Source organism: Mus caroli, chromosome 16, assembly GCF_900094665.2.
Source record: "Mus caroli chromosome 16, CAROLI_EIJ_v1.1, whole genome shotgun sequence".
NCBI classification, from domain to species: Eukaryota; Metazoa; Chordata; class Mammalia; order Rodentia; family Muridae; genus Mus; species Mus caroli.
The window spans coordinates 19,306,630-19,330,980 of NC_034585.1; the positions used below are offsets into that span (position 1 = coordinate 19,306,630).

Consider the following 24,351-nt stretch of genomic DNA (forward strand, 5'->3'; position numbering starts at 1 on the left):
GGCCCAGCAGTAGGACGGCTGCCGACTTCGCTCCCAAGACTCACGAAGCTCACTCTTTATGAACGGAAACCCAATTTTTTTTCAAGTTCTTTTCCAACCTCAGCTTACAAATTCTGACTAAAAGGAGCTACACAGTGGTAACTCCACTTCTATTTTCTACTCTCTGGTGGCTAAGTGGGTCCACCTGTCAGGCCTGGCCGGAGGAAATGAAAAAACAATCCCATAGAATCCAGCAATCCCAATTTCTGGGTATATATCAAAAAATAAAAATCTTGATAAACATTACATATATATTAATAACCATATCGACCTCTCTATACACTCATCTACCCATGGTGATCTTCTATCGCTTCTGTTCCTCCAGAAAATTCTGAGTATCACAAGCATGATCCTTTATTGAGCAACAGACACGCTTAGCTCTTTTAAACGCATCTCTTCATCTTACAGCACTGACTGGTCCGGGCAACATACAAACTTACAGTTTGGTCTCATCAGCTTCTTTTTGCATAATCTCAAGAATCATGCGGCATGCTTCAGATGTCCCTTCTGGGGTAGCATGGATTGTGACAGGCTTCTCTGCAGCCCCAGAGTTCTCCTTTCTGTGAATGTCTACCCTATAGGAAAAGAATCGAGAGCCATAATGCAGCAGTATCAGATAGGGCCTAGGCACAAGAAAGCACAGCTCCAGCCGACACAGTGAGGACAGAGGAAGGAAGCGCCATTAGCACACTTGCACCTGATGCTGCTTACTGTAAGCAGGGCTCGTGCCTTTCTGATGGGAGTGCTGCTGGACCAAGGCGTCCAGCCAACCTGGGAAGAGCCAGTTAGGTTAATGAGGTATTTTTTGTAGCCTTTCAAATGCCTGTAGAAGTGGAGGGCAAAAAGAGAAGGGAGCCGCACAATGGAACAGTGCCGACCTCTGCACCGATCACAGCCTTTAAAAGCCAAATGGGAACCAAATTCCAGCATGCTTTACGAATCTGGGCATCTACAGAGGAACAGAATCGATCCTTTCTCTGACTTCCTAAGATTTTGATTTCCTTTCGGTTGCTGTCTGCTGTCTTCCAGGCTCTTAAAACGAATGGCCTAAAAGTCTGATGACTTTATCAGACCTCTGGGTCCTGCTTGTTTTTAACTTTTCGAATCGCAGAACGGATCACAGCCTGTTAGAAGGAACCCTGCCTTCAGCCTACTGCTCAAGCTGGCGCGTATTTTGAGAACTAATTTCACTTCACTGAGACTTGTTTCCTTTTAAAGCCACCATACACAACTTTTGGAATCAGAACAGGGATAAATAAAAATTACTTTATAATGGTGCAAGCTTGGGACAGGAGAAGCTGGTTTTTAGAGTAAAATGGGCATCAGACCACAAGTTATTTTAGCATTCCTCCAAGGGGTCTGCCCCAGACTCTGGAAGAAACTCTCTTTCGGATTACAGAGCACTCACTCAGTGCACCAGCTCAGCTCCGAGTATCTGCTTGCTATCTGATGCCTTGCACTGTGAGCGCATTTGCTCTGCCTTGACTGTTTGCATTCTCACAACAATCTAGGTAAACCGTTGTGGCTTCCTTTTGCCCAGAAGCAATTGATACTCAGGAAATATTTTATAAAAACCCGAACACAAGCCACTGTTCTCAAGGCCCGTCTCCACAGTATGCTGTGCTCTTATGGACATATGAAAATCAACAACTGCACAAATCATTTTGCCATGGACTGCTACCTCCTGTTCAGTCTCCTTAAAACAGAAAATCAGACACAATACAAAGCCAGACTTTCTTGCTTGATGTAGCCGTGACCCAGAGATGGCAATGGAGATGGCCACACCACAGCTGACTCGGCAGGAGGAAAAAGCACCCAATGACCCCTCACAGAACACATCTCAGCTCCTGTGATGTTAGCATAAAGGACCACCCTTCCCTGGAGGTCCTCAGTACTCTCTTCATAAACTTAGCCCTTCAGGGATGACGGTTATGTCATTAGCATGAACACTCGTCACAGCCCCCAGCCTGAGGCGAGTCTGTTGTTAGCCCACTGAAAGCAGCGCAGTCCCACACGGCTCAGCTTCCCACTCCAGCAGCAAAGGACCAGAACACGGCTTAGACGGGATGCAGGCAGCCCCTCAGAAGGAAGCAGAGGAAACACTGGAGGCACGTACCGGGACTGGGTCTGCTTAGTGATGTTCTTTATGGTCAAGCCCTCCTTTCCGATGATGGCACCAACAAACTGGGTGGGGACCAGGATCCGCAGCGGGAAATCAATCTGTCTGGCCTGAGAAGAGCTCCCGGGGCCGTGGCCTTGTTCCCGGGCTCGATGAGGGGGTGAAGGAGAGCTCACCTCTTCATCGGGGATGTAGGAAATCTTGAAGGAATAGTCCTCAAACTGATGCCCACTGAGCTTCTCAATAGCTCTGAAATACAGCAGGGTAGGAAAGCTTATCAGAGAGAGAGCAGGGAAGACCGCAGAAGGCCGATTCATCTTGCTCACGGGCCAGCCATGCGGTGCCTGGGCCAAGCACTAAGGATACAGAGGTGAGCAAGACAAACACTGCCTCAGCCCCTGGAGTCTCGGGTAACAAAATGAAACAAACTCTTGCAGCATTTAGACCTAGGTGACTTAGATACAATGCCCACCTCGCTTTTCTTTCCCTCTCACCGAAAACTGTAGATAAGGGTCCAAAATTATTACTTTCTTTTTAGTCGTACCACATCTTCACGATTACTTTAATCATAGCACAAAATTTAAATATATTTGAGACATTTCGGAAGCTATTTATTCCATACCTTCCCTATCTTTATTATACACTATTTACTTAAATTAAAATGAATATATTATTTCTAAACCTTAAAATCCAGCTAACACTCTATAAACATTTTACATTATCAATTTTGATATAATTCACTGCCCATTCCACTTGACACACTTTAAAATGAGGTCAGCCTTATATGGCTTCATATAATTTTTACTGTGCAGGCTTCCCTTTGGAGCTTGTAAATTATGCCCAACTCTCAAAAGTCACACGTGTTGCCATGGATACGTCCGAGGTTAAAGCTCCTCCTGTGAGGCAAACACCCGGAGATTCGAGGGCCCAGGGTCCAGCTGGCAACATCTCAATATTTATTCAATATTTACTCTACAGACATTAGAGTTTATTTATGCCTTTGATCCTCAAGGTTACAGATTATCTAAAGATAACTATTATAAACAATTCATTACTGTATTTAAAAATTATACATGAAATGGGACAGTGCCTTTACAACATTTCTGCAGCAATCCTACTAGGGTAATGCTGAGAGTTTGCAAATTTATTACAAAACAAAATCTTCAGAGTTTAATGAAGGTGAGAGCACTGTGTAGATACAGCCGCCCAGGTGGCACTGGGCTATGGATGCGTGAGCTGGTGATGGTGCAGGCTGCCAAGCTTCACAGCAGATGGGCCCACACTTTTAACAATGAACAATTAACCAACCTCCTGAAGACTGTTGGTATGAAAATGGGCAAACCATGTCTTCACAAGGGCAGTGAGGTTATTACTTCAGGGTTGGGTATGGGCTATTCCACAGCCATGAAGTACGGACACCTGTCATACTTCTAAGTTACACTGCCCATGAGGCACTTCAAGGACCTCCTACCGGAAGAACCTTCTGAGCTAGGCATGATGGTACACCTCATCCTCTCCCAACCGCCCCCCCAAATAAATAAAAGCCCAAAAGATAAAAAAACAAAAGAAACTTGGCTTTTGCCATTACTTTAAAAAACGTACTCCCAACCTACTAATAGTAAACCCAAAATTAATCATTACTGGAGCCTCAGAGTCATGAATGAGAGTAGAGAGTCCAAGCCAGGCACGTGGGTGGGACACTTCCACATAACTAAGCCCGCTGTTGTCACGGAGGTGAGTCCTCATATCACACTTAGGAAAACGGTTGTTTTATTCTCCATCAGTGAGGGTGGATGGAAAGCTGTGCACACCCCTCATGGAGAACAGAGCATGCTCCAGGTAAAAAAGGCCTCATAAAGTTTGTCAAAGCAGAGCCTTCAGGTTCAGCAGCATAAGGCTGGTCCTCCCTTCCTGACACGGTTCCTGACTTTGCTGATGCCAAGGCTCAGCACCGTTCAAGGCAGTCTCTGTTACAATCACCAACAGCCTGGTGTGAGCTCCATGGGGTTGTACTGACACACCAAAAGCAGCAAGAACCCCTCGGAGTTGTTCAGGCCTGTCCGAGAGGACGCGGACTGGCTTTCTCGGGAAAGGCTTCCAGATGCCACATTCAAAGGACACCAAAGACAAACCCCAATAGCCCTGCAAGGGAATGAAACCAACACACTTACAGCTTTGCCTCTTCTCTTGTCATGTAGGTGACGTTGACAACGGCAGTTTCTGTATCTGTGTTGACTAGGAGAAAAGAAACAGCCATATCATTATTTAAAAGCAGCTCTCATCCCCGGGACCAAGGAAGGATGGGAACTGCAAAACACTGCATCATCTTAACTGTAGTTACTTGCGTCTCTGTGTCTATTAGTGTGTACCTGTAGGACTTGTAAATCAATGCGTGGAACACTCTGTAATCAGCTGCATATATAATATGCTGCCCTCTACTTCACATCTCCTGTAAGTACGGAGCAAGCATGTGCATGTGGATTGTCTCTGTGTACTTATGTATTTTCACTTTTAATAGTCACATAGAGTTGCAGGAAGGAAACAGAGCATGGACCGCCTCGTCGTTAGCCCCTTGGGAATGTGCTGTGTCCAGCACTGTCATCCTAAGTGCTGCGGAGTCACCTCTGTTGTAAACACTATTTGATCTGTATTCTTCTGAATTTACTTCCTTAGGTTAAAACTAAAGAGGAAAAATGGGTGGGAGAATATGACACTATGAAAATAAACAAAGAAACTGTTTTTCTAGACCTATTTATTATTATTAATTTTAATTGTTAACTCAAAACACACAGAATGTTTCCTATATTCCGCTTTCTAGAGCTACAGAGAAGGCTGAAGACCCAGACTTCCAAAAATGGCTGGGCTTGAGTCTTCTAGTAAAGACATCCTTTGTGTGTGTGTGTGCGCGTGCGTGCGCACATATCACATATTTATGTATATTATATATGATAAGAAAAGTCAATCATTTATAAAATATATCTGTGGCATGCAATATATATCTATATCTATCCATCTATATATCTATCCCATCTATCATCCATCCATCCATCCATCCATCCATCCATCCATCTATCCATCCAGGTAGTATAGTAAGCCTGGGCTACATAGGTAGGTCCTATCTGTAAACACACACACAGACACACACGCATACATGGCTTGATTGATAAAGCCTGCTTTAACCCAAAACACCTAAATGAAAAATATGTTTTCACAAAAAGCAGGAATGACAATCAGATCCACTCTTCAAGATATGACTTTAGGATATTTAAAGTTAATAGCATTAAAGATAATTCCAGAAAATCACAATAAAGCTGACTTTCAAAGTAGCAGTGGTTAAGAGCACTGGCTGCTCTTTTAGAGGACCTGGACTCAATTCCCAGCACCCACACGGCAGCTCACAACTGGAACTGTTCACATCCAGTTCCAGAGGATTCAACATGCTTGCATAGACATACATGTGGAAAAACCAACAATGCACACCCATGCACACAAATTATTCATTCTTAAACTTTTAGTTCTGTGACCATTCTACTTGCTACATCCATCACTAAAAGGTAAAGAAATGGGACTCAGTTTCTTAAAGGAATTTGGCAACCCCTAAATGTTAAAAGACTCTGGCATTAAAAACATTTTGCCCAGTAATCTCAAAACGGCTTCAGCCTTGGGGAGGTGGTAGGGGGGACAGGTAGGACTTACCCAGTCATCAGCAGTAACTGAGCAGTGATCTACATACCACTGGCATTGATCCCAGTCCTGGCCTCTGCCCAGGAGCATGCCAGTGCTTTCTGAAGATGCTTATTCAGGGATGCCCACGGCATCGTGCAAAACGGGGCCTTGTGATAGATACATGGCTGTCCTCACTCAGTGTCAGTGTCAGACCAATCTCAGGGGTTGACTATCTGTAGCCTTCTACACTGACAAAGAAGGCTGTAGACTCAGACTCCCAAAAAAAAAAGACATCCACTAGACATCCCAGTCTTAATTTTGCCCTCACTTCTCACTAATAGTCTTTGTTCTTCAAAGAAGATCATCTTCTGAGTCACACGGTCCTTTGATTCTAGCTAGAGCAAGCTGAGCTCCACTTAAGTAATTTACTTCACTGCTTACTAAATTCATGTTCCTAAGACTCCACTGCTCGGTTCTCCTGGGTTAGAAATCACCCACAAAGTTGGGGACAAAAGAACATCTCAATAGTCTGCTCTGTGGCTTGAGGCGCTGGCAGCCGAGCTGCCTCCAGTGCTGTCCCGGTGCCCTCCTCAGGTAGCACTAGCCTGAATTGATTTCCAGCTGCTACTCCAGCCCCACCTCCCCCAGACTGGAATTCCAGGCATGCGCCACCACATCCAGACCAGCTACTGAGGCTGCTTTTAAAACTGTTTTCAAGTTTGTACCTGTAAAGCCATCTTGCCCACTCTGTCCCCTAGAATGTCTTCCGTTCATTAAATGAAAACTTTTTAAGAAAACATGTTTTCTTCTAAGTGCTTTTCTTTCAACTCTGAGCAGGGGCAGGCAGCATGAAGAAACAGTAAAGTTCTTACCAATTGCAGAGGGGAGGCCACCCAAGAAGTGCTGCTTCAAAACATGCTAACTACCTGGTCAGACTGGACCATTGGTCAGCCATGGGACTCTGTATGATCTTTTCCTGGAGACTTTATGATCCCTTATGATTGTGTACAAAATACATAAACGTCTTCGCACTGAATGGTGTGACCATTTGATGGTACAGGAAGGGGAGAAATTCTGGTCATTTTATACAAGTGGAAACCGAGTCAGTAAGGTTCGTTGGTGAAGCTGAGCTCACAGGATCAAGGTCTTGAAGAGCCGGCCAGGACCAATGCAAAAATTATCTTTACTGTTCTTTGCTGTTTTCATTGTTAGGATCTTAAGATCTACCTTCCTAGGAGGCCTAAAGAGCTACATCCAAGCAGCTTCAGGTGCCTTTGGCCTCCTTAACACATCAGTGCTTCAGGCTTTACCGGAAAAGGAAGTGTTTCCTGGCATATGCGGCGATGTTCCTATGATGGTGGGTCTCAGATCTGAGTGCACACAAAACCACTCAGATTCTTCATTCATGAGGAATGAAGCACTTTCCCCTGCGACCCCCAGTTTCCAGAGGTATGTGGTGAAGCTTAGGAACCTGCACTTTCATAAGTGTAACAGGAATCTCGGTGTGGAGGTCACACCTCACAGGAAACAGACGCTAGGCTGTATTCCCACCTCCTGGTGAGCCCCAGCTAGCTAAGGGGCAGCAGTGAAAACTCAGCTATTCTCAGACGCAGTAAGCTTGCCCCATTCCAACTGTCTGTCCGGCACTGCAGTTTAGTAAGCCTGAGGTGGTGGCCACACCTTTAATCCTAGCTTTTGGAGTCAAGAGGCAGGTGGGTATCTGTGAGTTTGAGGCTAGCCTGGTCTATAAGGAGTTCAGGTCAACCGGGACTACACAGAGGGACTCTGAAATAATACTCCTCGAACAATAAACTATACAGATATACAGAATACAGGACCGACAGACAGCTGCCTCTGACAGTGGATAAATACACTAGAGGAAGCAAGCACACTTGAGAGGTGTGGGACTTACTACTTCTCCCCACCATCCCAACCTGAAAGAAACAGCAGACAAGGTCCTTGAGGTTCAGGAGGCTACTCTACTCACTCAGGGCTAACTCTTCACTTCTTACCTTGCTCCACGTTCTCCACTGTCCCATACTCAGCCAACAGCCCATCCAACACCTGGAAAGATACAGGAAGAAAAAGGGTCACAAAAACCAACATCTGTTTCCCTCTGTAAGAGAAACAACTACAGGAGGAATGTAACTAAGGCGGCACCTCAGGTCCTCCATAAAAAATGGAACTCAAGGAATCTGAGGACCCAGGGCACGCACTCTTTCTTCATTTCCTTTCCTTTCTTTTCCTCTCTTTTCTTTCTTTCTTTCTTTCTTTCTTTCTTTCTTTCTTTCTTTCTTTCTTTCTTTCTTTCTTTCTCCTCTGATTCTCTATTCACTAAGGTGATACCATAATGTTGGAGTCTTGGTAAATGAACAGCTATTATCCTAAGATAACCAGAACCAAGCTGCTGAAATGAGAAGTAGAAGAGAGGACAAAGCTCCTACTTCCTTCAGCTGCCCCCAGGATCCCCTTATCTTCCAAGTAACATCTTGAGGATGGAGAGATAGCAGTAAGGAGGACACACTGCTCCTGCAGAGGTTCTGAGTTTCCTCCTAACAGCCGCCTGGCAGCTCACGACCTGTAACGTCTCCTGTGCCCCTGCACTAAAGCACTGTACGGAGACCCACACTGGCACACATAAGTACACATAAAAATGATACATCTTTTTAAAAGTTTGTTCTTTTTAAGATTTATTTTTGAGACAGGGTCTGGCTGTCAGAAGTTCTGGCTGCCCTGGAAATCCCTATGTAGATCAGGCTAGCCTCAGACTCAAGAGATCTGCCTGCCTCAGTCTCCTAAGAGCTAGAATTAAAGTCATACAGCACTATGCCTGGCTATTTTGTATTTCAAGAGTGGTGGGTGTGTGCACATGTGTATATATGTGCATGTGTGTTTACATGAGGACACACACAAAAGGACAGGTGTCTGAAAAGGCCAGAAGTATTGGATCTGGGGTTATAGGTAATTGAAAGCTGCCTAATATGACCACTGGAAATTGAACTTGAGTCCTCCAAAAAGAGCCAACTCTCCAGCTTGGTCCTTTTTCTTCTTTCTTGTCTTTGTCTCCCTCCCTTCTCTCCCTCTCCCTCTTGGTTTCTTGTGGGCCAGGGCAGTTTGTTCTTAACAGTGAGGCCACTCTTTAAATTCTACTGTATTTTATATTAAGATAGCAATCTCAAAACTTTTAGTGCTCTGAAAATATATCTTAACTTTACTCATAGCAACTAACTCAAAACAAAACAAAACAAAACAAAAAATGTACTCTAACAAACAACTTTGTTTCTACAGGCCTCAACCAATCAGAATGGTAAAAGATAAAAATCTGGTCATCAAACCACATGGTGAGAATCACAAAAGGCTCACTCGTTGTCTCCTGGCTGGTGTGCTGGTACTCAGTGTGCTGGTACTAGGTGTGCTGGTACTAGGTGGCCGGGTACCTGAGGGAGCCAACTGTGAGGGGTCAGAGTGCACTGGGCCAGGGAGGGACAGATAGAACCTTTAACTCACTTCATGTACCCTGTGACCCAGAGGTTTGGGGGGTGAGGGGAGTCTGAAGGCCTTTAATTTCTAGAGTAAAAGAAAGGCGGGTCAGGGAAGCACGTGCGCCCAGGCTTACCTCCCACTGCAGGTGAGGCGGGATGTTCCGAATCTGGATTCTTCTGCTCCTGTAAAGACAAGAGCAGTCTAGGATTTTTTCTCCACACACTCAAACTTCAGCAAATAACAAAGCCTCAGATGTGAGATCATAATCAAGTTCACTGGCCAACTGTAGCTACCAAAGCATACGCAGACCTTCCTACTGTAAACAGCAGGCACCAAAAAATCCAGAAAGAATAACAAGTTAAAGAAACTACGAGTTAAATACAGCCTTAAATTTCCAACTTCCTACCAAAGTAGTTAGAAGCTATGATCATTCTCTCAAATATATATGTAAGCTGGCAGCTGACCCTTTCCTAGGCTCAAGGACACCTGGTAAAGTCACAAATGCTGTGGGCTTAAACCAAACCAGGCTTTGTTTCAATTTTCATTTAATTTTTTTTTGTTTGTTTTGTTTTTTGAGACAGGGTTTTTCTGTGTAGCCCTGGCTGTCCTGGAACTCACTTTGTAGACCAGGCTGGCCTCGAACTCAGAAATCCGCCTGCCTCTGCCTCCCAAGTGCTGGGATTAAAGGCGTGCGCCACCACGCCCGACTTTCATTTAAATTTTTATTTCTGGTAGGTGATTTTTCATAATTCAATATTAAAACAGCATAAAAAATCTCCCACCTCCCGATCCCCGCAGAAGCCAACACTTGTGTCCTCTAGCTCTCTGTAAACACAAGCTTATGTCTCCTCCAAATACACCTCACAATCTCCACACTGACTCCATAATCTTCCCATCTTAGACAGAAAGCTTCCTACCCACCCACTTTCCTTATCACAGTCATTTAGACCTTTCATTCCGTTTTATTCTTTAGATGCCTTTATTAGGACATCCTGCTAGTCTGATGGCTCTAAATGATTCCAGTATCTTCTGGATTTTAATGAAAAAACAAAAAACAAAAAACAACAACAACAAAAAAAACAAAAACGAAAAAACAAGCCGGGCATGGGGATCCAGGTTTCTTACACTAACACTCATGAGGCAGAAGGATCATAACTCACGGACAGCCTGGGAAGCAAGCAAGCATGGTCTTTTCATTTCTATCTTCTGAAAGAATGTTAAACCCTGAGAAAGCCCATTAGTGCAGAGGTGCAAGCACTCATTTGGGGGAACGCTAGAGAAGAGATGTGGTGTTCACAGTGGACCCCCATTCCTTTCCCCTTCTTTCTTGTGCCAGTATTACACAAACAGTGGCTATACACAGTTACACACTCCCCCATGGCTTCAACCCAGGCAAGGCCTCAGGAAAATGCTGTGATTTAAGCAGAGAAGGGGGAGAAACAGAGAATACCGAATAGGGAAACCAGTGAGGTGGGGTCTCACTCCCTCCATGCACATGCAGGGATGAGAAAGTACTGCTGGAGGTGCCGTTCCCTCAGACAGCAGTGGCCTTGACCCTCTGGACATGGATGGGTCTTCTTCCCAGGGTTTGACATGGCCTCAGAAGACAGGCCATTTGCTGGCTGTGGTAAGATCACATGTTCAAACTGCTAGGTAATATATGGAGGGTGTTTGAGACACGGTTTCTCTATGTAGCCCTGGCTGTCCTGAAACACTCTTTGGAGACAAGGCTGACCTCAAACTCATGGAGGTCTGCTTGTCTCTGCCTCTTGAGTGCTGGGATTCAAGGCCTACTCCCCCAGGTCAGGCTGTTGTGTAACTTTTATAGTGTGAATATGCTTCATTAATGACCAGGACAAAGCACCTCGTGTCTTGTGCCAGGATAGAAAAAGAAGCAAAAGACTCGAGCTCCTTTCTGTCTCTGTGCTGGAAGACTAGTCTCTCACTTGTCAGCCATAGTTTTTAATAGAGGCATGCCTATGGTGGCTACATAGAAATTCCCTGCATAAGCTGTTACCAAACTCATCTGTAGAAAAAGTCATCAAATTTTTCAAGAAAATAGAATATTTCTAAAGGGAAAAAATGTTATTTCCAAATATAAATATTGACTGCTATAACATAAATATAAAATCCAACTACTAATGAAGCTAATGCCGGTTTTGTAAATTATCTTTAATTATATGTGTATATGTATGTGTGTGGGGGTATGTACACTATGTGTGGGTGCCCACAAAGGTCAGAATCAGAACCCTTGAAACTGAAGTCACAGGTGGTTGTGAGCCAAACAACAAGGGTGTTATAGGACCTGAACTTGCAAGAGCAGCCTGTGCACTCGGCCACTGAGACTCAACACCAGCCCCAGAACTTTCTTAGGAAAAAACCTATAATGTACAAACCCTTATTTGGGGATACAAAGGACTCTACATTCTACTATAGAAGACACTTTCTCACGGTGCACACTGTGTTCATAATAGCCAGAAACTGAATCTGGTGATGAATGGATAAAGAAAGTGTAGTACACTTACACAACAAAATATGACTCAGCTTTTAAATTGAAATCAGGAAAGTCACAGGTAAATGGATGGAGGTAGAAAAAAGGTCATCCTGAAGTAACTCCGACCACAAAAGGCAAATATTGTTAAGTATTTGCTTACACGTCAGCTGTTAAAAAGTCTTTGATAAGCAGGCTGCAATCAATATAACTCCTGAAAGGCAAACACTTTGCTGACTAATGCCGCCCCCCCATTCTACACCTGTAGTTTAGGTTGCAGACCGATCGTCCCACCCACACCTTCACTCTGAGAGCAAGAGTGAAGGCTGCAGTGGGACCTTTCCCCGCTTTTGTTTTAACTGAAAGCAGAGTAGGACCTTAAATTAGCAAATGGTGCCCTTAATAAAACTACAGTCACTTTTCCTATGGCTTTAAAACCCAGGAATTTCAGACTCAAATGTAAGTCAACTGCTTGCAGTAGGGCAGGGCAGGAGGGCCACTTCCACACCAGGACAAGGGCAGTCCAGTCCTGGGATCATCAGATGGCTGACTTTGCATCCTGATCAACTGTAATCACGGCACCCTTGTAGATTCAAAATACACATACATGACTCCGCACAAGGATGTCTCAGGGGATTCTCTATGAATGCCATTATTTCTGTACTCTAGATTCCCAAAGGTGATAAAAGGTGCAACTAGGTGAATTTCAGATGAAATAAATGTCGATGACAGATACCAAGAACTGGGAAATTTATTTTCTCCTGATAGAATTTGTTAAAAGCTTTGATCATACTGGGCCAGCTATTTCAGTTGAGAACGAGTTAACATGAATTGTAGAACCTAGGTCATTGCATCCCAGGTTCCATTTTAAATGTAGGCTCAGGGATCCCCAGGGAAACTGTAGAGCTACAGAGAAGCAGAGGAAGCCAAGAGCATCTTGTGGGATTCAATGAGAAATTCTACCCAACTAGGTCCTACTTGTTTCTATAGCAACTCTGAGATCCATCAGGTGACATGGGGTCCTCATCTTGGGGGGAAATTAGAGCAGTTTGGAAAACCTACTGTCTGCACAGTAGGGCAGGTGTGCTGACTGACTGTAGGGCTCAGGCAAGCTCACCTGCTCCAGTCACCTAGACAGGTTTTGCGCATCTCACAAACTCAGCATGATTGATCATTTCTTTTTTTTTTTTTTTTTTTTTTGGTTTTTCGAGACAGGGTTTCTCTGTATAGCCCTGGCTGTCCTGGAACTCACTTTGTAGACCAGGCTGGCCTCGAACTCAGAAATCCGCCTGCCTCTGCCTCCCAAGTGCTGGGATTAAAGGCGTGTGCCACCACCGCCCGGCGATTGATCATTTCTTAAATGTTTCCCATTCCTTAGTTTTGAAAGTTCTCTTTAAAACTTCTGTGATCATCTGACCTATTACAGGAGACAAGATCCCTGACAAGAGCTGAGTCCCACCCCGAACCTAGATCAATTACAGTTTGGCACTAACACATGCACTCCTACGTGGTGAGCAGGCGCAATGCCATGGACAAATCATACAATGACTAAGTTAGATATCACAGGGATCCCTTGGCAGACCACTGTCAGTGACCCCTTACTCTGTAGACGTAAGGCCCCAATAGCTTACAACTCACATCTGCATATCAGACAGAACTCCTGAAAGCCACGACTGGACGGAACAAAACAGTAAGCAGAAGTGTCTCGTCTGTGTGGTAACAAAGCACTGTGGACTGGGTGGCTGGCATACAGTTGCGAGGCCAGCCTTCAGCGTGGGTCCTTTGCCGAGTCACTGTGTAGCAAAGAGTCGCAGGGGCATCATCATTCTGAACCATTACTGCGAGGGTCAGGATTTCAACTTAGGGCCTTGGTGGAGGTGGGCACAGCATAAACTCTCAGACCAAAGCATTAAGACAAGGAGGAGGAGGGGGAGATTAGGAGGCGGGGATACCTGCACACGAAAATGCCAGCAGTCCTCTGAAGCTCCAGACACAGTTTCCTATAGACACCACGTCCCATCGCTCTCCTCTACTCATACTTTATAAAGTGCAAAAGCTTTAGCTTTCCCATCTTCTCTGTGGGCTGATACTCTCTCCACTGCCCCTTGAGTAGTTTAACAGGATGCAGACTAATAAAGTCTCAAAGACACAGAGAAAGCATCCCTCAGTTTTTAGCAGGTAGGTCTCCCCAAACTACAAACTGCTGTTAATCTCAATGGTTCTGTGCATCTCACTGAGGTCGGACCACTCCCGGACGCTGCTATCAACGTCAAGACCCGAGTTCCTTAACTAAGTCTCAGCTAGGGAGTGATAGGGCTTTTGCTTTCTATATTTAAATATTTGCTCTTAAGACACCACATTGGCATTGTCAATTCAACAACAAAATTTTGTATTTCAAGTATGTACTTTGTTTCATTAGATCCTGTGTAGTGTGTATCCCTTTTAATAACAGGTTTTAGAAATAAAGCATAGCTTTTCCTCTGGACATCGACCTCACTGGAGATTTTCACCAAACTCTCCTACGGGAAGGGTTATACCAGAAACGTCCCTATAGGTGGGGACACGTGGGAAATCACCTGCTTTAGTTTTGACAGGCCTTGTCATGCTTCATGGGCCAAGATCAATTTTGAAAACCTCCCCCAGATATACGTGGGACTAATTCCGAGAGCCCCCAGATAAGGGTAAGTAAGGGCATTCGTGCATTGCCTGAAAGGCAGCATGCATTTGAATTCAGGCCCATCAGGCATTTGATATAAAGACTGCATCTGTCTTTGTACATCCCAAAGATGCACGCTTGCTTTGGTTGTCCAGGGTTGAAACACAGGGGAAGAAAGACACCATCCCATCTAGCCTCTCTCTTTCTGCTGTGATGAAGTCCTGTAGTGTGGTGGTGGTGGTGGGTGCTGTCTGAGACGGTTTTGGAATGAATGTAGATCAGGCTAGTCTTGAACTAACTATGTTGCCTGGGATTGGCTCAAAGTCATGATCCTCCTGCCTCAGCTTCCTGAGTGCTGGGATTACAAGTATGTACCATCACGTGTGATGAAGTTTCCACTTAACAAAACCTGTTTCTAGAAGAGTGATTTCTAGAAAAGTGACCTTTATGTGGGCTCTGATTTCAAATCTACAATTACGACTAATCAGGATACAAACAAATATTTGCATACGGCAGTGAGTTCAGATAAAAACCATAAAGAACCAAAGTTCTAATCTGAGTGTATGAGGATGGCCTACTGTGCACCTGGACGAGTTCACCAGTCACAGGAAGCACACATCATCAGCACCGGACCCAGGGATTTCTCTATGCCATCCCTGGATCTGCCCTGCACCAACTCTGTTTTCTTCTCACCTTTCCTCAGCCCAGAAGGCAAGACCATAATGGTGTTCAGCTGTCTGCAGCCTTGGGAGCACCTGCTGCCAAGAGGTGACACTCCATTTTGTTGATGACAGTGGCTATTTTAAACAAGCCCCTTTCTCCCAATTCCACATTATAAACAATGAGCCAATACCATTTTACCCCCAAAGAAGAAACTACGCCCTCAGGCTTTTTCATTGTAGTCATGACGGCATATGACTTAAATTCTCAAAGGAGTCCTAACCCCCAAGGCAGCAGGAAGGCCATGCAAAGCAAACCATTACTCCGCCTTGTGAGCTCCTCTCATCAGCCAATCAGATCGTGTCTAGTGAAGAGGTTCCATCTCACCACACTGTGGGTTGGTGTCCTGAACAATCCAATCACCAATATTCCTACCGGAGGCTAACGGCACTGTGATTGATTTTGCAGAACAGATGACCTTCAAGTTTTAACTAAAAGTGTTGCCAATCCATGTAACAAATACCACTGAGTACCTACCAGTGCTTTCAGGTTGTCCAAAGGGTAGCCTGTGGGCTACATGCAACCCAGTGTAATATCCTGACGACGTAACAGACTCTCAGTAAAGGCAAAGGGCAGCCAGGGAAAGCTGGGGTGGGCCTGTGCTAACCATTGGTGGGCCACCTTCGCTGTGGCACGGCCACGTGGAGGAAGCACTCTGTCCCTGTGCTTAGTTCTCTGAGTTTCCCCTGTCACACAAGGGAGAGATCTGGGGAAAGACCAGCAAAAACCCAGGATGCATGGGAAATGTGCTCCAGAAGAAAAGGGAGGAGACCGGTTTAAAGGCTCTTTATTATAATGAGCTACAAAGGGATCTCTCAGGGAGGGAGGGAGTGAGGAGGGGCAAACTCCTGTAATCTCAGCTCTCCGGAACCCAAGGGAGAAAGACCCCACATCCGAGGCTAGCCTTGGCCACAGAGAAAATGCAAGAGCAGTCTGTTATCAAGGCAACACATGAAAGAAAAAGCAAGCAGCACATCTTGAAGGCCAGGGGGAGATACCCATCAAAGACCATCTCTGGCATCTCAGAGGATGCTGTGGTTTGGGAATCTCCAGGGATCTCTTATGATTACAGACTGGTCCAACAGAGTGGGAGGCAGAGCACACACTTACACAGAGGCAAGGGAACCTTTGGAAGTGAGGCCCAGTAGAAGGTCCTTGGGTAACTGGGGAAGTGAGGCATTGCCTTGTGACAACTTTGGCAGCTCAGCTCATACACTCCTTTTTCAAAACATAATCACATGGTCGGTGGTGCAACTCCCTTCAATACCATTCACATGTGCTGAAGTTCTCACTAGAACCCAGCTGCTACAGACCCAAATTGGGTATCTATTATAGCAATGAAAATAGCATGTTGATTTATTTATTTATTTATTTATTTTATTTTTTATTTTTTTATTTTTTTTTTTTTTTTTGAGACAGGGTTTCTCTGTATAGCCCTGGCTGTCCTGGAACTCACTCTGTAGACCAGGCTGGCCTCGAACTCAGAAATCTTCCTTCCTCTGCCTCCTGAGTGCTGGGATCAAAGGCGTGCGCCACCACGCCCAGCACTTACTACACCATTCTTGACCCACAGAATCTGTACATATACAGAGTTTATATTTGGGCTAATTTGGGCTTGCTATGCAACTGAAAGGAAATAAAACTTGAGACCTGTGATTCATGTAATGTATGTCAAATAGCCCGGGCATTCCCGAGTGGGCATTCCTGAGTCCGTCTTGAAGCTAGGTCACCTGGTCCTAAAGATAAGGGAAGGAATGCAGGAACTTGTTCTGACTATCTTGGCTGACTCATTGACCATCTGGCAGCCCGGTGCCTCCTGCTCACCCCCCTTTCTATAGGGAGCATAATTAAAAGCTGAAACATTAACCAGATGCATTGTCAACTCAGAGAAGTCCCCTGCCTTAGAATCCTTATTTGCCCCGGCCTGTACTTACTACTCTGCTGACTCATAGTCATGTTGCTGATGTTTGAATGGGCCAATCATGTGCAACCACGCCAATTCTTCCTAGCCCCTAAACCATACCCTATAAAAACCCTGAGTTTTTGAGTCTCAGGGTCGATTCCGCTGTCTCCTGCGCGAGATAACGTATTGACCCGGAGCTCCGCCATTAAAACTACCTCGTGCTTTTGCATCAAGGAGGTCTCTTGTGTTTCTTTGGGTAACCCTGCATCCCGAGACTTGAGTGGGGGGCTCCTTCTTGGGGTCCTACACAACCATAGATTCTACAAGTAGATACAGACTATTTTAAGGCAATGGAGGATCCTTAAAATTTGGGGGAGTAATTGAAAGCAAGCTGGAGGATTCCAGGAGGTTAATCTGAGTGTGGTCTCTGGAGGCGAGGTGAGCACAGTTACAGGAAACCATTGGTCCCGTGTGATGCAAATTCTGAACACCCCAGTAGTGAGCAGTTTATGGTGTATGCATTTGATTCTGAGGGCAAGGAAAAGTAAGATATTCAAATCACTCCAAGACCTGAACTGACAAAATGGAAAGAACTAGACATACTCAGAAGGGAGTTTCTTGCTAAAAATGAGTGGAGAAAGAAAGTGAATTCTACCTGTGATTGTGGGTGCTGTGGCCCCTTGGTGGGGCCTGAGGACAGTGAAGGAGGCTTCCACACAGCCCTAATAGTGTGAGTGTCCATGTCCTCTGGCATGCAGCCTTAGAATGGGCCCAGAGTAGGGTGGTGGCTGCTCCCTCCTTCCTTCAGTCCCCCCCCCATCCTTATGGAAGTCCCCTGTGTGCTGGCAGCTGGCACCCCCACATAGAGACAGTGGGATCATTGACTACTCCAGAGCTTATGTTGATTTTCCATCAGTCCAAAGGCCATATAAAAATACTTGCTACAGCATAATACTTTAGATCCATACTCTGGAGTTTGTTTCCTGGGATGGTGACTCTGCCTCCCCCACCACCTCGGGATCATGGTTCCCACCTGTGATAATTAATTCTCAGCTTGACAGAACTTAGATTCACCTGTGAGATAAGAATCTTGACATGCCTGTGAGGCATTATCTTGATACATCAATTGAGCTGAGAAGATCCATGCTAACTGCAGATAAGACCCTTCCATCCCTGGGCAGGGGATTCTGGGCTGTATATACAATGGAGAAAGCAGCTGGGCAGTAGCAGCATTGGCATCACTGCTTCCCACTTCTTGATTTTGAGATGATGTAACCACCTACTTCAAATCCTGCCACCGTGACCTTGCCTCACGGGTTGTACCCCTGACCCTGTAAACCAGAATAAACTCTTCCTCAGTTGAGTTGCTTTATTTAGTCAGAGTATTTTTTTCCCTAGACAACAAAAAGAGTGAAACAGAAATTGGCACCAGGAGTGGGTTTTGTAGCTGTAATAACTAATTTGACCTCATAGTGGTGCAGAGGCCCTGGGAATTGTTTTGTGGCTGAAATATGGCAGAGTTTGGTGCTTTATGCTACAAAAGCCCCAGCATGCTGTAAGTGAAGAGGTCAGCTCAGGGCCTTTGGAAAATTCCACCAGGCCCCAGAATATGAAGACCCCTCCCCTCCTGGAGGAGAGAGGTCATGGAACACATAGGCACCCCTCCCCTCCAGAAGGGAGAGGCTGATTACATGTCTCAGAAAAACAGAGGGGCAGATATGGGAAGCCCCTACTACCTCATTCCCTAAAGACCAATCAGTTTAAAGGGCGTACTGTTCCGCAAATCATACTGTGCCTAGTTGCTGATGCTCTATTCCACCCCTGGAAACTGTATAAAAACTCGCCGAACAAGCCACCTGGGGTTGTTGCCTCTCCTTCTGGTGAAGAACTGCCCCAGCGTGCAAATTCCTCTTGCTTTTGCATGGATCCCTGGCTCTGCATGGTTCACTCTGGGGGTCCCCAGTAGTTAATGCTCATGTGAGTCTTGCAGAAGCAGAGCTTAATGAGCTGTTCTGGTGAGCATTTAGGAGACAAGACTGCTTAAAGGACAGACAGTGAAGGCCAGTCAGCTCATGTGGTTTCAGAAGAACAGTTCTATCAGGAACTGGGCTACGGTGATCTGGCTTCATTCTGTCGGTGTCCTGAGAACTTGAGTCAAAAAAAGGAATGTATTGACTCAAGTATGTTTGGTAGAGAGAATCTCCACACAGGACAGCATTCAGGCCAATGCCGAGAAAGTAGGTGCAATTGCTAAAGAGATCAGCATGGCTGAACAGATTTGCCTGTGCTGCACCTGGAGGGAGGACAGCAGAGATTTCCCAAGGACAATACCTCACCAGGTGCATCAAAGGCTCCAGCTTGTGGAAACACAGAATATCTGAAGAAAGCTTGAATGGAGACTATGGCTGAGGGGTTGAATTTCCTATTCCTCCAAAGAGCATTTCCCAGGGGCCAGCATGCAGAAGCCAAAGCTATGGCCCGTGGGGCTCAGGCACTATCTCAAGCTCGCAGCAGAACCTGGCAGTCAGCCATGTGCTACTGGTTTGGGAGGTTTGGAAGATGCCAGACTAAGAGGCACATGACAGGGTTTTTGTTTATTTGTTTGTTTTTCAAGACAGGGTTTCTCTGTGTAGCCCTGGCTGTCCTGGAATTTACTTGTATACCAAGCTGTCTTCGAACTCACAGAGATCTACCTGCCTCTTGCCTTCTGAGTGCTGGGATTGAAGGCTGTGTGTCATCACCACCCAGCTTGGATCATGGAGTCCTACACCACGGTTTTGGAGAGCAACTGAGACATGGCAGTGTGTGGCAGGGTCAGAGTTCCAAGCAAGCGAGCGAGCCTTCAGAACTCACTTTATGTTATGAAGGTAAAGCCTACAGTGGAAACTTTAGGGTATCAGAGATGCCAGGACTGTGGGAAATCAGTCAAGGACAGCTCCAGGCATAGTGTAGACCTAGTTCAAAAGACAGACTGTGTGTGCTGCAGATGGCAGAGAGGGAGAGGGGGGCTATTCAAGCCCTTATGAGTCTACTCTGTTTTATCAGGAGCCTCAGATGCCACACATGGGGCTGTAAGGATTTGGTGTTTGCCCTTCTGGGTTTCGGTCTGATCATTTGTTGCTATACCCTGACTTTCCTCTTCTGGAATAAGAATGTTTACTCTGTTGGATTAAAGAAACTCAGATTTTTTTTTTAAATGTATAAAAGCTCAGAGTTCAAAAACTGGGGACTTTTAAAGTTGGACAGAATCTATTTTACATTATAACACAGTCATGTGCCTATAGGAGCAAGGGATGGGAGATGATTTGTGTGTGTGTGTGTGTGTGTGTGTGTGTGTGTGAAATTGACAAGGAGTGGGTCTTGTGATGGTTAAAGCTAATTGATGACTTGACAGAGCCTAGAGTAACCTGAGAAATGGGTCTCTGGGTAAGCTTGAGGCATGGCATTGACTACATTAATTGATGTGGGGGGAAAAAAATCAATCCTAACTGTAGGCAGAGGCATTCTCCGGTCAGAGGATTCTGGACTGTATAAAAAGGAGAAGGGTGTGGGGGATGTGGAAGTCAACCTTTCAAAGTAAATAGTGGGATGGAGACCAAGGTGCCCAGGCTCCTGAGACTCTTCTAAGAGTCCTAAGATGGCTCTCGGCTCCTGGAACACCCGTGAAATAGGGAAAGGAGCTGAGGTCAGGGTGGCGGCTGCTTCCCCCATCTTCAAACATCAGTCAAACAAGTGATGATGCCCAGTGATGGTGTGGCAAGATATGATTGGCTGAGGATTTAGGGGCTTGGGATTGGCTGCACAATAAGCGCAGCTCTGCACCTTGATGCTGCTGGTCTTTTGAGTCCCATTCCAAAGATTCATCACCTGAATTTGTTACACTGTGACTCTGTTACCTCTCACCCCACTCCTCAGTTCTATTCTCACAGAAGGGTATGGAGCAGTGGCATGCATTCACTACTTTTGACTTAACTGCAGACACAATGTAACTAGCTGTTTCAAACTTGGCTTCCTCCTATGATGGACTCTACTCCCTAACTGTCAGAATAAATCCTTTATCCTTTGAGTTACATTTGTTGGAGTATTTTATCATAGCAAATGGGGGGGGGGATCTTAGACATCATCTTAAACATGTAAACATGTTGGGCCCACATGAGATCTACATAATCTACCGAGTGCCTAGCAGGAAGTCAGACATGCATGACCAGAAGTTGACTAATGATTTTTGGCTGAAATCTTAGAAACAAATGAGACCATAGTAAGAGAACTCTTGGCCTCCAGGTGCCTACATTCAGTGGAACTGTCAAGTAAGAGGGAGCAGGGTTGCTCCATCAAAGCATAAACGATTGATACACTGATTCAAAGAACTGGGGAGGAGAGCGGAGGAGAGCTGAAGAGGCGAGGAAGGGATCCAAGGTCAGAGAAGAACCTCTTTGATCAAGAGCATTCTTCAAAAGTTTTGAAAGAGATTCTCTGAAGAGAGATATTCACTCAAAGTGATATGGACAAGGGAAAGTGTAGACTCTGACTAGATGAACAAGAGAAGTAATTCCAGAAAGGAGGGGTATTCTAGGAGCAGCAAGCCAGAGCACTTGGGAGGCATGAGGCTGAGCAAGAGGAGCTGGCCTTACACTGACACCTTTCAGGCTGCTTACTCTGCTTCTCCATGGTGGGCAGACACAGCATGAAACACTGGACAGGGTCTCTGGGCCTCAGAGACAGAATAGCAATCAGTTTACCCACAAGCAGACTCAACAGAGAGGCGGCTCTGTCAAACAGAGCAGCTCTGAGTCCCCAGCAAGAGTGGAAGAAAGGATGTTACAGTTTTACAAAACCTTGTAAGTTCCAGGAAAAAGAATGTTAAAATTCTTCCGGTTTACTGTTTTTCTTAAACACCGTTTTAAAGGATAGCAAGGACAACAGTGTTTGAACAGCATTTAGAGGCTTTATATAAATGAAGAGATGAGCTTTAAGAAAAATAAAGCTGGCATAAGGAAGGCAGTAGACATCTGGCTGCCTACTGTATACTATTTGGTTTAACACTTACAATACTCTCAGAAAATACTGGCAGTCCCAATTCCGACAGAGCAAATGCAGGCTCTAGGAAAGTGTAGCTGTGCTGCCGAGGCCATGCCAGGACAAGCTTGCTTCCAGAGCCCATGCACTGGACAGGTCAATCTCTGTTAAAAGCAATCTCTCAACAGTAACAAGTTCAATAGTAGTCAAGTGTTAACTAATGAGCATGGTGGTTAGGCACCAACAATGGCTATATCCTGCAACTGGGAGCCTGTATGGAGGGGCATGTCTGGTTTTAGCTAATATGTGTCTTATGGTCATTTGAGCACTATATGGGAACAATTGTAATGATGATGGATGTCTTGAGCATTCTAGAGGGCTGAAAAGAGGCAACTTATGGCAAGCAGATCTTTGGACATTTCTGCAGCCAATAACCTAAGTATGGAATGCTACTTAAACCCACTTGTAAGTTATCTATTGGGCAGGTCAACTCATTCAAGGAAGCGGCTGTTACTATCACACCCAGTTAGTAACAGGCAGTGTTAACAACAAGGCCAAGCAGCCTCCTAAAGTCACAGCCAGCCAATAGGAAGTAGAAGCAAGATTCAAACTCACACTCTAGAGACACCAATTACCTTTCATCAATAATTGCTGCAGTTCCAAGTAATCTGAAGGGAGCTGGGGTCCCCATGACCCTTTTGGGAGTCCACATGGATAAAACTATTTCCTCATTATGCCAAGATGTCAAAATGTTTCCCACTTGCTGATATTTGCAAAGGTTGTACAGATAAACAGTGAATCCAACTACAGGTGCCACGACCTGATTGGAGACATGGGCACTGGGCTGTATGACGTGCCATAAAGTCCTGCGGCCATATGCTGTTGAAGCAGCAACATTATTAAAGTTTAAATATGTAGACTCTGGAGTCAGATTCACACACAGCAAAAGGCAATGCAACAAAAGCATGAACACAGACCCTGCAGCACTGGGAAGACGGCTCGGAGAGTGGGGACAATTGGAAGCTGGGAGCCACTTTCTGTCTGGAAATCCAGATCCACTAACAGAGACTAGCAATGGCGGACACTTAGAACTGGGAATGTGACAGGCATTTCTTGAAAATGACCCAGCTGGGTCACTTGTAGTTCCAGTTCTAGGGGCTGCAGTGACCTCTGATCTCTAGGCACCTACATTCATGTGGTGCATATAAATGCATGCGTGTGTGTGTGCACAAAAATGAAAAGAAATAAATACATGAATCTTCTTAATTGTATTCAGATGGAGCCAGCTTAGTGGCACAGATGTACAGTCCCAGCAACTCAGGAAACTGAAGCAGAAGGATCATAAATTCAAGTCCTGCCTGGGCTTCAGGGTTGAGTTCAAGGCCAGGCTAGACAATTTAGTGAGACTATGCATCAAAATAAAGAGGGCTGGGGACAGGTCTGTGGTGTAGTGTTTGTCTAGCAGATATGAGGCTCTAGGTTCAATTTTTCATAATGAGAAGGAAAAGGTAAGTAGGTAGGTAAGTTAGTTGTTCACATGGTTTCCAAGACTACACCGAAATGAACCTTTAGAAAACTACCACTTGGGAGTTGGAGAGCAGGCCCAGTGGTTAGGGTCACTCGCTGACCTCTTAGGTCACTTGCAGATCCATTTCTAGAGGCTCAAAGCCACCTATAAGTCCAGTTCCAGAAGATCTGATGCCGTCTTCTGACCTCCACAGACAATGCACACTTGTGGTGCACAGACATTCATGCAAGTAAGATACTTGTATACATGAAATAAATCTAAAAAGAGACACTACAGGAGCTGGAGAGATGGCACAGCAGTTAAGAGTGCTGACTCTTCTACCAGAGGTCCTGAGTTCAATTCCCAGCAAGCACATGGCGGTGGCTTACAACCATCTGTAATGGGATCTGATACCCTCTTCTGGTGTTGTCTGAAGGGAACAACAGTGTATTCGCATACATATAATAACAAATAAATAATAAATGCATTAACCTTTTAAAAAGAGAGAGAGAAACTACTATTCGTCAGCTTGGGTGCAGCATCAAGACAGCTACACACAGTGATCTAAAAGAGCTATGGGGGCTGGAGAGATGGCTTAGCGGTTAAGAGCACCGACTGCTCTTCCAAAGGTCCTGAGTTCAAATCCCAGCAATCACATGGTGGCTCACAACCATCCTAACAAGATCTGACACCCTCTTCTGGAGTGTCTGAAGACAGCTACAGTGTACTTACATATAATAAATAAATAAAT

The 24,351-nt window shown here is 45.2% G+C and overlaps 1 protein-coding gene across 1 annotated transcript in view; it reads right to left on the minus strand.

Moving 5' to 3' along the window:
* Positions 1 to 24,351, minus strand: part of Igf2bp2 (insulin like growth factor 2 mRNA binding protein 2) — a 104,641-nt gene that overhangs the window by 20,753 nt on the left and 59,537 nt on the right. The window contains exons 3-7 of the mRNA XM_021184654.1: positions 9,441 to 9,489; positions 7,837 to 7,888; positions 4,330 to 4,393; positions 2,156 to 2,407; positions 480 to 614 (exon numbers count right to left, since the gene is read on the minus strand). Coding sequence (XP_021040313.1) covers positions 480 to 614; positions 2,156 to 2,407; positions 4,330 to 4,393; positions 7,837 to 7,888; positions 9,441 to 9,489 — 552 coding nt within the window. The remainder of the gene's footprint in view (positions 1 to 479; positions 615 to 2,155; positions 2,408 to 4,329; positions 4,394 to 7,836; positions 7,889 to 9,440; positions 9,490 to 24,351) is intronic.